A 15251-nucleotide genomic window follows, 5' to 3' on the forward strand; every position below is an offset into this window, starting at 1 on the left:
GGAAAATACTAGTTGCCGAGAACCAGCTAAGCCCGTGCACCACAACTATGGTGCCTGAGCTTGGCCACAAGAGAAGCCACCACAGTAAGAAGCCCGCACATCGCAACTTGAGAGTAGCCCCCGCTCGCCACAACTAGAGAAAAGCCCGCACAGCAACCAAGACCCAGCACAGCCAAAAATAAATGAACAAATTGCTTAAGAAAGAAATCACACACACACACACACAGAAAGAAGTCAGACACAAAAGAAGGCATATTGTGTGATCCCGTTTATACGAAGTGCAGAAGCAGGCAAAATTAGCGTTTGCTGTTAGAGAGCAGGACGATGATTGCCCACAGGTGGCGGAGGTGACGGGCGTTCTGGGCAAGCCGTCTGGGGGTCTCCATGCTGGTCACACACGGGTCCGCACGGGGAAAGCCCACTGAGCTGCGAACCTGTGTCGTGTGTACTTTCCCGTATGTGTATATTTCACTAGGAAGAAAAGACACGAGACGATGAGATGCATGAATAAGGATAGATATTAACCACATTAGGTGGGGGTGGGGGGGGAGGTGTGCGTTGAGAAGTGGGTAGAATGGATGCGGGGAAGCCAGGATGGAGGCAGAAAATGAAACACAATGCCCTGCAGAGCTGGAAGGGACTGACGGCAATCTCACCCCAAGAACCGGGAAGCGTGACTAGCTAATGTGCTACACCGGAGTTTGAAGACGAAAGGAAAAAAAGACATCACCTGTGTGTCCCTCCCCAACCGGCAAGCGATCTTGATGACTGGCCCCACTTGGCACGAGAGGCCCGAGGCCTGGCTTGCGTAAGGCGGCCCGGGCGGCCCGACTCCTCGCCCAATTCTGTCTCCTCCACAGCCTACTGACCCCCACCCACTGGTCTCTCCGGGGGGCTCGCCTCCTCCCCGGCCACCTCCCACCTCCAGGGCTCCGCAGGCCAGGGCCCGTGGGGCAGGAGTCTGGGGACAGCTACAAAAGTCAAAGCTCGCCCGCCCAGCTCCGTGGCCTACGGACTCACCTCGCAGAGACCCCAGCCGGGCCGGCCCCGGGCGGGCTGGCTGAAGTGCCTTTCGGCCCTGGCGGACCACAGGTTCAGTGGGGCAGGCAGGGGCGGCCGCTCGGGGCAGAGGGGTTGTTTGGGGTGGTGTGGGGTGTCTGGCCCCAGCGCAGCTGCCGGCAGGCTCTGTGAGCTGCAGCGGGGGGCTGGCCCTCTCCGTTTCCAAACAGAGGGCCTCCTGGTGGCTCATGTGAGGACAGCGTGGAGCCGGGTGTGAGCTCACTGGGTTCAGTGGAAGAGACTCCGTCCATTCCCAGGTCCCGATTCAAGCCTGTCCGAACAGGCGCTGAGGTTCAGAGTCTCAGGGGAGGCACCTGAGGCTGGGAGAACACTTTCCTGACCGATTCCTTCATGTGTTACTTCCGCAACTGAAACGAATCGAAAGAAACCCTGCCACCCCATTGTCTGCTGTTCAGTTGCTAAGTCATATCCAACATTTTTTGTGACCCCATGGACAGTAGCCTCGCCAGGCTCCTCTATTCATAGGATTTCCCAGGCAAGAATACTGGAGTGGGTTGCCATTTCCTTCTCCAGGGGATCTTCCTGTCTCAGGGATTGAACCCCTGTCTCTGGCATTAGCAGGGATTCTTTACCACTGAACCACTTAAGAAGCCCCACAATTTAGGAAAGTGCAGTTTATTCTATTCCAGTTATAAACCAATAAAGCTGTTAAGAGAGAAAATGGTTCCACATAAAAATCTGGATCTCCCATTTCTTTGGGAAAATCAACCAACGCTATATTGACACAACCATCTCCCACTTTCCGTGTCTTGGTAGGGGCAAGCTTGCCGCCATAGCACCTGAAATTGGGGAACAATTAAGTCCATGCCTACCGAAACACTGGCTGGGTCACGGACCCATCCAAGACCACAGAGAATCCCCCACATTGCACGGAGATTATTCTTTCTAAGCAAAGAGCAACCTCCTGCTTTGAGATCATGTGCAATAGAATGTTCTCAGACAAGGAAACACTGGGGCATCACTAAGAAATTCAAGAAATGCAGGTCACAAACAGCCCACACAGGTTGATTCCGTTTTGGCAAACGTATCAGTTAGAAATAGATTCAGCTGCTGGTAATGGGAGGCCAAAATGTCAGGGACCTCAATAAGCACAGATTTATTTTCCAATCATGTAAACAAGTCCAGAGCGAGGCAGGCAAGGACTGGTGTGGCTGCTGCGTTACCATCAAGAACCCAGATGTCTTTTATCTTTTGGTTTCACCACTCTCAGCGTGTGTCTCCCAGGCTTCAATGTTTGCCTCGTGTTCAAAGTGGTCCTTGAAGCTCCAGCTATCACATCTGAGTTCTAGGCAGGAAGCAGAAAGAAATGGGAGTTGGAGGTAAAAGGGGAGGTGTCTCAAAGCTGAGTCAGCCCACTTTAAGTCTTCCTGGAAACCTCACCCACGATCTCTGTTTATATCTTATTGGTCATCCCTAACTGCAAAAGAAGCTGGGAAATGTAGTCTTAGTAAGGCCACTTGCCCCTAGCAATAGAGAGGTCCCACTGTTAAGGAAGAAAGGGAGGCGGTGCACATCAAACAGACATTTGCTATATTGAAGAAACAATACACACAGAACAAAAATTCTGGAAGAAAATAACTGCTGCGTACAGAAGTCTCTATCTACAAACACCCTGCACAAATTAACCTGTTAAAACTTTACAAAACGCTATAAAGAATATTATCCTCTTGTGACAGATGGGGAAACAGACACAGCGAGATACAGTCACTTGCTCCAAGTCACACAACCAGGAAACCGTGATTTTGGAACTAGAATTTTGTTGTTGTTCAGTCGCAAAGTCAAATCCGACTCTTTGTGACCCCATGGACTGCAGCACGCCAGGCTCCTCTGTCCTCCACTCTCCCACAGCTTGTTCAGATTCATGTCCATTGAGTCAGTGATGCCATCCAATCATCTCATCCTCTGCCACCCCCTTCTCCTTTTGCCTCCAGTTTTTTCCAGCATCAAGGTCTTTTCCAGTGAGTTGACTCTTGGTCTCAGATGGCCAAAGTATTGGAGCTTCAGCTTCAGCACCTGTCCTTCCAATTAATATTCAGGGTTGATTTCCTTTAAGATTGACTGGTTAGTCAATTGATCGACTCCTTGCAGCCTAAGGGACTCTTAAGAGTCTTCACCAGTACCACAATTTGAAAGCATCAGTTCTTCAGTGCTCAGCCTTCTTAATGGTCCTAATCTCACATCCATACATGACCATTGGAAAAACCATAGCTTTGACTAGACGGATGTTTGTCAGCTGGGTGGTATCTCTGCTTTTTAAAAGACAGTCTAGATTTCTCATAGCTTTTCTTCCAAGGAGCAAGCGTCTTTTAATTTCATGGCTGCTGTCACCTCCACAGTGATTTTGGAGCCCAAGAAAATAAAGTCTGTCACTGCTTCCACTTTTTCCCCTTCTATTTGCCATGAAATGATGGGACCAGAAGCCATGACATTAGGTTTCTTAATGTTGAATTTCAAGCCAGCTTTTTCACTCTTCTCTTTCACCCTCATCAAGAGGCTCTTTAGTTCCTCTTCACTTTCTGCCATAAGAGTGGTGTCATCTGCATACCTGAGATTGTTGGTATTTCTCCCCACCATCTTGATTCCAGCTGTGATTTATCCAGTCTGGCATTTTGCATGATATACTCTGCACATAAGTTAAATGAGCAGGGCAACAAAATACTGTCTTGTCATACTCCTTTCCCAATTTCCAACCAGTCAGTTGTTCCATGTCCAGTTCTAACTTCTGCTTCTTGACCTGCATACATGTTTTTCAGGAGACAGGTAAGGGAGTCTGGGATTCCCTGGTGGCTCAGACAGTAAAGCATCTGCCTGCAATGCAGGGGACCTGGGTTCAAGCCCTGGGTCAGGAAGATCCCCTGGAGAATGGAAATGGCACCCCACTCCAGTACTCTTGCCTGGAAAATCCCATGGACAGAGGAGCCTGGCAGGCTACAGTCCGTGAGGTTGCAAAGAGTTGGACACGACTGAATGACTTCACAAGAGGGTCTGGTACTCCGAACTAGAATACAGGGGCCAAATTCTAGCATCTGGGCTCTTCACCCACCGAGACGGTAATGATGTTATAAATAACACCATTGTTATTGTTAGTGATGATGGCTATTTCTGACTGTGTGCTGGCACCGTTCTAAATATGCTGCGTGGATTAACTCATTTAACTCTCGCCACAACTTTACGTGACAGGTGCTATTATTATTCCGTTCTATAAACAAGAAAACAGAGGCTCAGAGAGGTAAACTAAATCCCCCAAGGCCACACAGCAAGTGTCAAGAGGGTCTGTATTTCTGGGTAGGAGAATGACGGGTGCTTTGTATTCCCTTCTCCTACTGACACTCTGTGTGCTCCAACCCTCCTACCACGATCATATGCTACTTAGGAAATCAAGTAAGAAAACACTCCTCCTGGAGTCCAGCTCTCGCCTCCCCTCTGACCGCCTACTGCCCCCCCGGGCCGCTGGGAGGCCTGCCCACCCCCCGCCATCAGCGCCCTCTCCCCTGCTCTCACCGCTTCCCAGAGAACTCTCCCTCTCTTGGCTGCCTGCCTCCGCTCCTCCCAAGCCCCACTCCTGGCATGGCCTTCCCCTCATTCCTGCCTGCTGAACAGCTCCCAGTGGCTTCAGGCCCTGGGTCAGAGGCTCCACACCAGCAAGGTCTCCCGGGCCCCGGCACACAGCCTCCGTGTGCCCTTCACCCACTGCACGTTGCCTCACCCAGAGGCCGAGGGACATGTCTCATTCCACCAACAAACTTGTCAAGAGCTTTCCAGGTGCCAGGCCCTGACGGGAACATCTAGCTGTTCATCCCCAGACAAGCCCTCTGAGCCTCACTCCACGGCACTGCGTGAGGGACCCAGCCACCCCCGTCTCCCCCGCCCCACCACACCCCTGGCTACCTCCACGCCAGCCATACAGGCTTGTCACTGTTTCCCTAACACACTGAGCTTGGTCCTGTCTCAGGGCCTTCGCACCTGCCGCTCCTTCTGCCTGGAATGCCCTGTAAACAGTCTCCCCGGTCACCCTCTACCACTTTCCCCCAGGTCTTCATCGTGCTCTGAAATTAGCCTGCTAACCCATCAACCAGCTCCCCCAGCAGAAGGTCAGCCCCAGGGGCACAAGACCTGCCTTGGGCTCACTGGGGGCTGGCTGAGTACATGAACCACACTGGTACTACTCTCTGTTCATGGGGGAGGAGGCCCCAACCCACAATGGTTGAGCATCTTGCAGGAGGTCACCCAGCAAATAAGGGACAAAACTTGGAGGCTTTTTTCTCCCCCTGCCTCTTACTCAAAGATGGGCTAGAGAGTACAAAACCGAGGTCTGCCCATCTGTTCCCCCACATACAGCAAATAACTCACCACAAAGTGGCTTAGCCTGGGTCTCAGACAGACATGGATTCAAATTCTAACTTCACTGCTTTTGGGCAAGTGATGTCCCTTCTCAAAGCGTCAGCTCCCCACTCTTTGACGTAGGACTCCTACCTCTTGGCCTCAGTAGGCACCTGGGAGGGGCTCCAACTCCAGTAGGCTGGAGCCTCAGGAACTCCCCGATTCCCCAGCCCTCTCTAGCCCCCATCACCCCACTATACGTGGCCATGGTCAGTACAAGGTTGAAAACCCCTAAGGAGGGGCGGCTAGCAAACTAGCCAGCTGGGGCCACTGGGACTCCACCACTGGTCATCCAGGTGGTCAGCCAGGCTGAGAGAAGACTAAGTTTGTGGGGGGGCAGGTTGTCAGGAGAAGAAAAGAGCAGAGGAAAGCTTTGGGGCAGGGAGAGGGAAGCAGGAGAAGACTTCATGCTATCACTTCCCAGCCACAGGGCCAGTGCCTTCGCCTCTCTGGGCCTGTTTGTCCAACCAGAGAAGGGGTTGTTAAGCAGCACCCGAGTCATTGGATTAGCGCAGATAAAAGGCACAGGTGGTGATGCCTGGAGTAGGGCGAGGGCTCTGAAAACCGAGGCTCTTCCCGCCCCCCATGCCCCACCTGACCCTGGCCTCTGCGGATGCCTCCTCCCAGGAGAGGCCTTCCCGGATGACCCCACGCCGCCCTGCCCTACCTGCCTTCCCTCTGAGCCCTTGTCCCCATCTGTCATTATCTTGTCCTCGTTGTCTGCCGCCCGTCCCCAAAACTCATCATCTCCGTTTTGGGAATGTGTCCCCAGCACCCAGCATAGGGCCTGGCACAGAGCAGGTGCTCAATAAATGCTTAAGGAATAAGTGAAAAAAATAAAAATAAAACTAGTGTCTCAGAAACAGGGACAAAACAGTCCCAGAGAAGTCTAGATAGGATTTAGGGGGAGGACACATTCCTTAGGTGTTTAGATGGGGAAGTCCCCCTTCCCTTTCCCATCCTGACTGTCACGATCCTTAGCTGTGCAACCTTGGACAGGTCACCTCCCCTCTCTGAGCCAGCTTGATTGGCAGGAAAATGCCAGTAACAAAAGCCAGGGCCTCCAAGAGGCTGATAAGCCAGTACGTGGTGAGCAGAGGGTCCGGCGCCCACCAGTGTCTCCAGCTTCAATTTCTGACACTCACTTCTATCCCTGGTAAAAATCGCCCGGCTGTGGGGCAACTGCCTAAGATTACAAGGCACCAGTGTATTCTGTCAACTCTCCTGTCCTAAGCAAACATTGGTGAGGGTTTCCAGCTAGCCTCAGTGGTCAACCCCACTAAATGGGTCTGTGGTTAACGTGACCAGGCAGCTGGGAGAAACCAGCAAATCCATCTGTGCGTAGGTCTTGCTCACTCTAAGTACGAGTGTGCACCCACTGTGATTCCCGCTCTTTGAGGCACACCCCTGGCCTCCTCCTGCTTCACCCCATCCTGTTCTCTCTGTCTCTCTCTCTCGTTTCCCAGCTTTTGAACAGACCCTCCCTCTTCCCTGTGAGCCTGCAGCCTGGCGATGCACACGCATACAGTGGGTGTCCCCCATTTATGACATCCCCAAGTCCTCTGGGCACAGCTCTGTCCACAGTGCCCTCATGTGCCGCCTGGAGCACCATCAGAGCCCTCAACCTGTTAACTGTTTCTCCAAGCCCTCTTCAAGGGCCGTCAGATGGCTCGGGTTTTAAATTCCTTTAATGCTGCTTCCGAACTGTGAAACCATAAGCAAGTCACTAAACTCCGGCATTCGAGGTGCATGAGCTGGGGGGCAAGGATTCCTCCAGGCAGGGCCCAGGACTTGGGTGGGGGCTGAGGTTACCAACCAGGCTTTCATCCCCAAGCTTTCCCCAGAGACTTCGGAGCCGAACTTGGCTAACTGGCTCCACCCTTGTTCTTCCTGAGCAGTAACCCCGCTACCATAGGCCTCAGTTTACTTTTGTCAAACCAGTGTAGCCCCTTCCCCGGGTGCTTGTGTCAATGATAGGAGGGTCTGAGTGTGTGAACAGTGACACTCCACACTCGCTGTGCAGCAGCGCTCAGGAAACAGGAGCTTGGGGCCACTCTCTGCCCAGACTTCTTGCCTCTCACCTCCTTTGCATCCTCTGGTGACAAAAAATGGGTGAGAAGTGGCAGTAACCAGCCAACTCTTCACGAATGAAGGAGCGAGGATTGGAGAGGTTCCCTCCTAAATGGCGACTTCCTCCCCCCACCCCCCGAGCCAAAGACTGAGCTACCTCATTCCCGAGGTCAGCCCCCCACCCACTCTGCCCCTCAGCAGGTAAATCCCAGAGGCAGGAGCTGATGTGCTGGTGCTGGTACTGAGCGGACTTTGACACTGCGGCTTCCCATCAGTCTTCCGGCTGCCCAGGGCCTAAGTTACGTGTGCCCAGCGCCCAGGCGACAAGCGGGGTTAGGGCTGCCCAGGGCCTAAGTTACGTGTGCCCAGTGCCCAGGCGACAAGCGGGGCTAGGGAGGTGGCGTTTGCTTTGGTCCTTGGCTCCGTAACGGTGGGGGCTGAGTGTCTGTTTCCCACAGGCTTCCACGGGGAGGGGGGGAAACATCCAGGCACCCAAAGGGCAATGGAGAGGAAGCACATTGCCCCTTCTCAAACCACGGTATCACCAACTGCTCCTGAGATCCCAGGTCCTCAGCAAACTCATCTACAAAGCCCCCCTATTCCACCCTCCCTCAACCCCTGAATTCCTAAAGCAGGGCTCCCCCCACAAACATATTTCTCACCCTTACGGGTGTGACAGCCAAAAGGCAGATTCACAGCTCTGAAAGCAGGCCATGTAATGGTAGCAACCTCTTTGAAGGTGGCTGTGAGATTTAAATGAGATGGGCAGGTCCAGGGCTTACTGGACACTGGCCCCTGGCGAGCGCTGGCCACACTCGCGCTGCGCTGAAGATTCAAGTGCCAAATGCCAGGAGCCTCCCAGCGAAAAATAATAACAAGAGCAAACGCTTATATAACACCTCCTGCATGCCAGGCACCGTGGGACGCTGTAGGGGTATCCACAAACCCCTCCGTCTACATCCTCAACTCTCAGGAATGCCATCCAGGGCTGGAACGGGGGTGCAGGAGCCATGCAAAGGGGCAGGCAGGAGTGTAGCAGGGGGCAGGGAAGACGCAGCCTTGCCCGGGGCCATTTCTGTCACAGGGAATCAGGGACGGCAGTCCTGGGTTCACACCTGGGCTCAGCGTCCTTGAGCAGGTAAGCCTAGGCCTCAGTGTCCACCGTAGGTACAAGCAGGACAGGTGGTGCTAGGAAAAGGAGTGAACGTATAGGAACCCTTCCCCCGCCTCCCCAACAGAGCCCGATTCTGGATTCTCCCCTCCCTCTGGCCAGAACACACAAACACAAGCTCACCCACACACCCAGGCTACTCTCTTAAAAATATACATACGCACACACACTATTTTCTAAACACCCTGCCCGGCTTCACTTTCGAAATAGTCTGCTCCGACTTGGGTTCAGTAGGACCAAGACCTGTACCCCTTCTCTTTCAGAGTCACAGTCCCGTGGACTGGGTCCCCAAGCACTGTGCAGAGATCAGAACCCGCCAAGCCCCTCCAAACCCAAGCCCTGCACTCAGGACCAGCCGGAGGCCCTGCAGGCCCTCCCCAAGCAGGGCTCCTAGTCACTCCTCCCCAGCACTCAGCGGGACTGAGTCACCCTGAAAGCCTGACCCAGCACTCCTCTGCCCCTCCCCCGAGCCAGGCCTGATACCCCGATCTCCAAGCACAGGCCCTGGGGGCGGGGCTGGGGGGCGGGAGTAGCAGAGGAGAATAAGCAGCTGCAACACCCCCACCCAACCACCTAAAATGCCAAAAATAATAGCAGCTCTCTCTCTCTCTCTCACACACACACAACAACAACAACAACCCCACACAACAGAAAGGCAACTATAAATCCAAAATAAAGGGGAAGAAAAAAAAAAAAAAAGCCAACTACTGCCCCCAAAAGGCTTTTTAAACAATCTCAAAAAAAAAAAAACAAAACAAAAGTTTATTAAAAGTGTTCTTAATGCTCGAAACGGAAAAGATTCCCAAATATACAGATGCCTCTTTTCTCATAGAAATAGATTATTTTTTATGATACAAAAAAAAGGCCAAAAAAAAAAAAAAAAAACCAACAAAAACAAAAAACAACATCAACAGCAACAACCCCGTAGGAACATCTTTAAGCGATTACTCAGGGCCCGGCTGACAGTTACACGTGGGTTGCGTCAGTCCCGTGTACACACGCGTTCAGCCATGTTTAAACCGATTGCATCAACTTCGAAACCGGCCCGCCCGCCGGCGCCCGGAGAGGGGGGTGGGCAGGAGGAGAGGCAAGAGTTTATCATTCATCTGTACACATAGACATCTCTTCTTTAAATAACACCGCGGGCGGGCGCCCCGTCTGCACGTGCGGCTGGTGTGGACAAAAATATAGATAGATATATATAATAAAATATTAAAATTACCGACGCGCTCCCCGCGCTGCCCAGTGCCCCAGTGCCAAAGTTCTGCCGGCGCCGCCAGGGGCGCGGGCGGGCGCGCGGGCGCTCCCCGGAGTCTCGGCGGCCGCGGCGCGCCCGGCAGCGCGGGGGCCGGCCGGCCGGCCGCGGGGGACGCGCGCGGGGGCCGCGCTAGCAGTGGCCGGAGGAGGCGAGCAGAGGCTCGGGCAGCTGCTTGAACAAGTTCCGCAGGGTGCTGAGCTCGCGCGACAGTTGCTCCACCTTCTTCTGGAGCCGCTCGTTCTCGGCCGTGAGCTCCAGGACCTTGTGCTGCGTCTCCAGGTTGCGCATCTTGGCCTTGTCGCGGCTCTTGCGCACCGCGATGTTGTTGCGCTCCCGCCGGATCTTGTACTCGTCGCTGTGCTTGTCCACCGTCTTCTTGGCCTTGCTCTTGACCTGCGAGGGCGCCGGCGCCGCCCCCGCGTAACAGGCGGCGGCGGCCGGGGTCGCCTTGGCGTCGGCGGGGCTTGGCGTGCCGGGCGGGCTGGACGACGAGGACGTGGACAGGCTCCCGCTGCTGCCGCTCGGCACCGCCTGGTAGCCGAGGTAGGCGCGCAGCGCGTACGGGAAGCCGGCCGCCATGCCCGCGGCGCCGCCGCCCGGAGCTCCGGCCTCCTCCTTCCGCTTGCAGTCCGCGGGCTCGAAGCCCGGCTCCGCCTTGAGCTCGGCCGGCGGCGGCGGCGGCGGCGGCGGCGGGTGCAGGGGCGCGAAGCAGCCCGGGTGCAGCGCTCCCTTGGCGGCCCCCAGGCGGCCCAGGCTCACGTAGCCGTACTCGGCCGCCTTCTTGCAGTTCTTGCCCCCGTAGTCGTCGGAGAAGAGGTCGGAGAGGAAGTCGTGGTGCTGCCCGGAGGAGGCGGGCGCGGGGGCGGGCGCGGGCGGAGCCGCCTCGAAGGTGTCCGAGGCCGTGGTGGGTGCCGGGGCCTGCGGCGCGCCCAGCGGCTCCAGGTAGGGGCTGAAGTCGATGGCGCGCTCGTGCTCTCCGATGCTACCCAGCTCGCCGGCGGGGGGGCGCGGCCCGGGTCTGGCCGCCGGGGGCGCCGCGGGGGCCGCCTTGCCGCCGTACGCAGCAGCCAAGCAGTCCGCCTCGTAGTAGAAGTTGGCCACTTCCATGGATTTAAAGGCGGGCGGCGGCGGCGGCAGGGGGAGACATGCTGGGTCCCAGGCCACCAGGCGTTGCATGAACGCGGGTGCCCGGGGAGGGGGCCTGGGGCTGCCCGCGCCGGCCGGCCCGCAGGTGGCGCGGCCTCCCGGCTCCGAACAGTCGCTGCTGTGTCGCCGCCGCCGCTGCTGCCGCCGCCGCCGCTGCTCCGGGGTGGCCGCTATCAGTGCAGGGGGCTGCCGGCCGGACCCTCGGGTGGGTCCCCTTCCCGGTCCCGTGCGCGGCTCTGACTCGCTAAAGTTTCTCCCGAGCCCGTTTATTTATAAAGGCGGGCCATAGCAACGGCTGCGTCACGCCCGGCGGCGGCCCCTCCCTCCCCGGGCACGCAGAGGACACGCCGCGGCCGCCCGGGACCCCCGGGCGGGCGCCGGCAGGCCGGCCTGGAGACCCGAAGCGCGCCCCCGGGGGTCCCCCGGCCTGCGGGGCCGGGGGGAGAGGCCTCGGCCCCCCCTCCCAGCCCACTCCCACCCGGCGGCCCCGAGATGGCGAGCGCGGAGAGGCGCGAGCCCGCCCCCGGACCGCCCCCTCTGGGCCGGCCGCCGGACGAGAAGGGAGGGGGAGCCCCGGGAGGGGGCCGGGCGGCCGTCTGCTCCCACCCCGAACGCGGCCGCCGCCCGCCCCCTGCTGGAGGAGGCGCTGGCCTTCGGGAGCCGCGGCCGCCGGGCCTGGCTCTCCAGGGAAGGGACGCGCCCCCCTCCCCCCAGCCAGGGATGCTGGAGACCCCAACACCTCCCAGCTCGGACTCCCGGAGGGGTGAGCCGCCTCCACAGCCCTTCCCCGAGTGCGGCATCGCCCCTAAACTGGCACCCCTCCCCAGATCTGGACAGGAGGGACTGTCAGGCCTGCGGTGACTCCCCTTCTGAAACAGGAAGACCTGGGGTTGGGGGCTTGGGGAGATGCAAGCGAGGGGGCAAGCGCCCCTCCCCCGGCCCCGCCCCCCGCACCTGCCCGCCTCCTCGAACCACACCTGGGTCTTCTCCAGCCCCACCCTGCGCTGACCTGCGGCCTTCTCCCCGGAGGGTGGAACAGGGGTGGGGTGCCCCCCGACCACACGCTGTGTGACCTTGGGCTAGTCACTTGGCTTCTCCAAGTGTCAGTCTGCGACGGTGTCCTTCCTGTTTTCTTTATTAGTTGTATTAACTGTCTCCAACGCAGACTCCCAAACGCTCACCACTCTGGGACGCACATCAGAAAGCAAGGCCTCCTCCCAGGGTACAAAGAGGCCCAGAGGCCCACAGCACACCCAAGATCACACAGGTTCATGTTCCCCACTGTTCTCAAAAGAAAAGCCCTTATCCGGGCACCCTCAGAGCTGTTTGTCACCCCCCTCCCAAAGCACCTGTATCTGAGGCTGGTGGGTGGGGGTCCAGGCAGGACCGGGGTGGGGCGGGGGGGGGGGGGGGGGAGTGGCATGCAGAAGAGAGGAAGGAGTTCTTCTCTTTCAGCAGGCCCCTGCTGTGCGGTGAGAGGGGTCCGGACCCAGAGCTTGCTTTTTCACCCTGCCAGGAGGATGCCCTCGCGGCCCCTGGTTCACGGAGAGGGAGACGAGATGGCCCACCAGGATGGGAACGCAGGCCCCAGGCCCTCCCTGCTGAGTGGGTGCCAGCCGCCCCGGCCCTCTCATGCACCATTCCAAGGCCATTTCAGCAGCCCCTGGGCCTACCCCTCTGCCACTCCCAGCCCCCAGCGCCCCAGGCAGGAGCTCCCAGCCTGCCTGGTGCTGACCCCCGACCCACTGACCCCAGCCCTGGCCCTGACGGGCAGGCGGGCATTGCTCAACTTTCAGCGTTATCTGCTGAGCTGGGGTGACCTCCGCCCCGGAGAGCTGGAGAAATGACATCTCTGAGTGCCCTTGGGGGGTGGGGGGCAGGGAGGGACAGGGTGAGACACTGGCCCAGCCTGCTGGCTTTCTGGGCCTTCCCAGCAGCCTCTGGGCCAGGGAGGGACCTAAGGCCCTGGGGCCACCCAGCCAGGCCTCCCGAGCTGCAAAATGGGACACTCAGAGCTGAGCTGAAGGGCCACTGCCCCCAGAGGCCCTCCCAGCCCCACCTGCCGGCGAACTTCCTTCCTAGCCCTTATCTGCAGCCACCATGATCCTCGTCTTGTCTGCCTCGGTCCCCCTGCAGACTACCCGCTCCATGAGCGCTGGCCCTCAAGTACGGGGAATCGCGGGTCAGGCATGCTCAAAATTTACGGGGAACAGAATGCATTTGCATTTGCTGTTACCTCTGGACCAAGAACACGGATTCCCCAGCTCTGCCCAAGACAGCTAGCTCTGCAGGGCTCAGCCCGCAGGTGGCCTCCTCTGAAAGCCCTCCCTGACTTCCGGGAGGGATTGCTGTGTGTTTTGCTTACTGCTGTTCCCCCAGTGCCTGGAACAGTGCCTGGCACAGGAAGGGCTCAATAAATGAAGGTAGAGGAGGAGATGGTGAGGTTCCCCCCACACCCCGTTAACTGGACTATGTGATCTCTCTGAGACTCAGCACCCGCCCCCACCTCTCGGGGTTCTGGGGAGATGCGGTGAGACACGGGGAGTCTGCAGCTAATTGAAGGATTTGTGTGTGATCTCAGGTCAGTCTTTCACGCTCCCTGAACCATATTTTAAGCCCTTTGCATATACTAACTCATTTAATCCTCCTGATCATTGTTAAGAAGCAGGTCCTATTATCATCCCCGCTTTACAGATGAGGAAACTGAGGCTGCGCAAAGCTCAGGGTTTCTGTTCAAGGTCACATCCCAGGAGGTGGGAAGGATTAACGTCTTCCTGGCCCAGCCTTCCCCTTTGGGTTTGTAATAAATCATAACAGGTCTGATGTGAGCCCCATTTTCCGAGTGGAAAAACTGAGGCTCAGAGAAGGGCGGTTGGGGGTTACACAGTGAGTCAAGGGGCCACCCAGGCCCTGGGGACCAGCCCCCAAGGACAGATTCAGTCCCATCGGGGTCTCGCCCTCACCTACCAAACACTGAGCCCCTGGCTTCCCACCCTGCTGCCCCCGGCGCTGGGATCAGTGGCGATTCCCACCCCAGCGCCTCTGCAGGTGTCCTGCAGGGAGGCTGCCTGCCCGGATGACGTAAGCCCTTGTTTTCACAAGGCTGGTTGCTCAACAGGCCCTGCCTGCTGCCCTGCCACTAGCGCTCAGCCTTTCCCGGAGGAGGGGGGTGATGTGAACGAACCACTATGGCCCAGAGCGCCGGAGCACGGCCCAGCGGCCCTGCAGGCGGTGAGGGCCCAGAAAGCGGGACCCACCTATCACCTCCCACAGCGACCTCTCCCAGGTACCGGTGGCGTAGGTATCCCTAGGAACCCGGGGCGCGGAAGGGTCTCAAGGCAGCAGCCAGCGCCCAGATCCAACCCAGAGATGCGTTCAGCTTGACCCCCGCCCCGGTGATTCGCTTCAGATTTTTTTCTCTGTCTCGTTTTTTAATGACTGTGTTGCCAACATTTAACAAAATCAAGACATGTCACATCAAAATTCAAAATTCTAGCTTCACTTTTAAAACCGGAAGCTGTGGGCTGGGCCCGCATGGCTGCAAATGGTGGGCAGGAGCCAGGGGGGCGACTGGGGAAGAACAGGCCCTTTCCTGCTCCGGTCGGTGTCCTCCTCCGCCCCGAAACTACTTTCAGAATTCCTTCTCCCGGTCTCTGCCGCTTTTCTTTAGCCCCGTTTCCAGGAAGAGGAAACCAAAGGTGTCCATTGTTGCTTCTTTGACAAACAGTGGTCAAGGTGTTCTCAGCGGAGCTTAGAAGTCAGCCAGCAGGTCGAAAAATAAGGCTGACGGGGGAGCATCAGAGAGGGTCGGGAGAGACGGTCTCTGGAGGCTCTGGAGCTGGGACGCCGTGGGGCTGGCCTGTTCCTGCCCTTACCCTGCAGGCCGTGGCACTCTGGGGTCCCCTCTAGACCTCAGCCCCTCATCTGGTCAATGGGGGTACCGCCATTCCCTCTCTCGTGGGCATTCTGGGCCCACGGCACCCCCTCACACCAGCCCACCTCAGCACAAGAGAGTGAAGGACCTCCCCTGAGCCCCGCAAAGCACCTGACCGTGCATGTCCCAGAAGCCTCCCAAAGCAGGCAGGCCTGCAGGCCCAGGGCTGGTTAGGACTGCCCCTGGAATCACAGTGAACTGGTACAAGAGCA

At 57.6% G+C, this 15251-nt stretch overlaps 1 protein-coding gene and 1 long non-coding RNA gene across 2 annotated transcripts; both read right to left on the bottom strand.

Annotated features, from left to right (window-relative positions):
* Nucleotides 1–255: 255 nt before the first annotated feature.
* On the bottom strand, nucleotides 256–1531 carry LOC113902752. The gene is made up of 2 exons (XR_003513903.1): nucleotides 1021–1531; nucleotides 256–471 (listed from the first exon to the last, which is right to left on the bottom strand). It is a non-coding gene; the product is annotated as an uncharacterized LOC113902752 (long non-coding RNA).
* Nucleotides 1532–9439: 7908 nt separating this feature from the next.
* CEBPB (CCAAT enhancer binding protein beta) lies at nucleotides 9440–11451 on the bottom strand. The gene has a single exon (XM_027558277.1). It carries the CDS (start codon nucleotides 11133–11135, stop codon nucleotides 10089–10091), a length of 1047 nt encoding a protein of 348 aa, XP_027414078.1. The 5' UTR covers nucleotides 11136–11451; the 3' UTR covers nucleotides 9440–10088.
* Between the last annotated feature and the right edge of the window lie 3800 nt (nucleotides 11452–15251).

This window comes from Bos indicus x Bos taurus, chromosome 13, assembly GCF_003369695.1.
Source record: "Bos indicus x Bos taurus breed Angus x Brahman F1 hybrid chromosome 13, Bos_hybrid_MaternalHap_v2.0, whole genome shotgun sequence".
Lineage (NCBI taxonomy): Eukaryota > Metazoa > Chordata > Mammalia > Artiodactyla > Bovidae > Bos > Bos indicus x Bos taurus.

What these genes read in the sequence shown, in the direction of transcription:
- CEBPB (XM_027558277.1), bottom strand. Translation starts at nt 11,135, where the DNA reads ATGCAACGCCTGGTGGCCTGGGACCCAGCATGTCTCCCCCTGCCGCCG.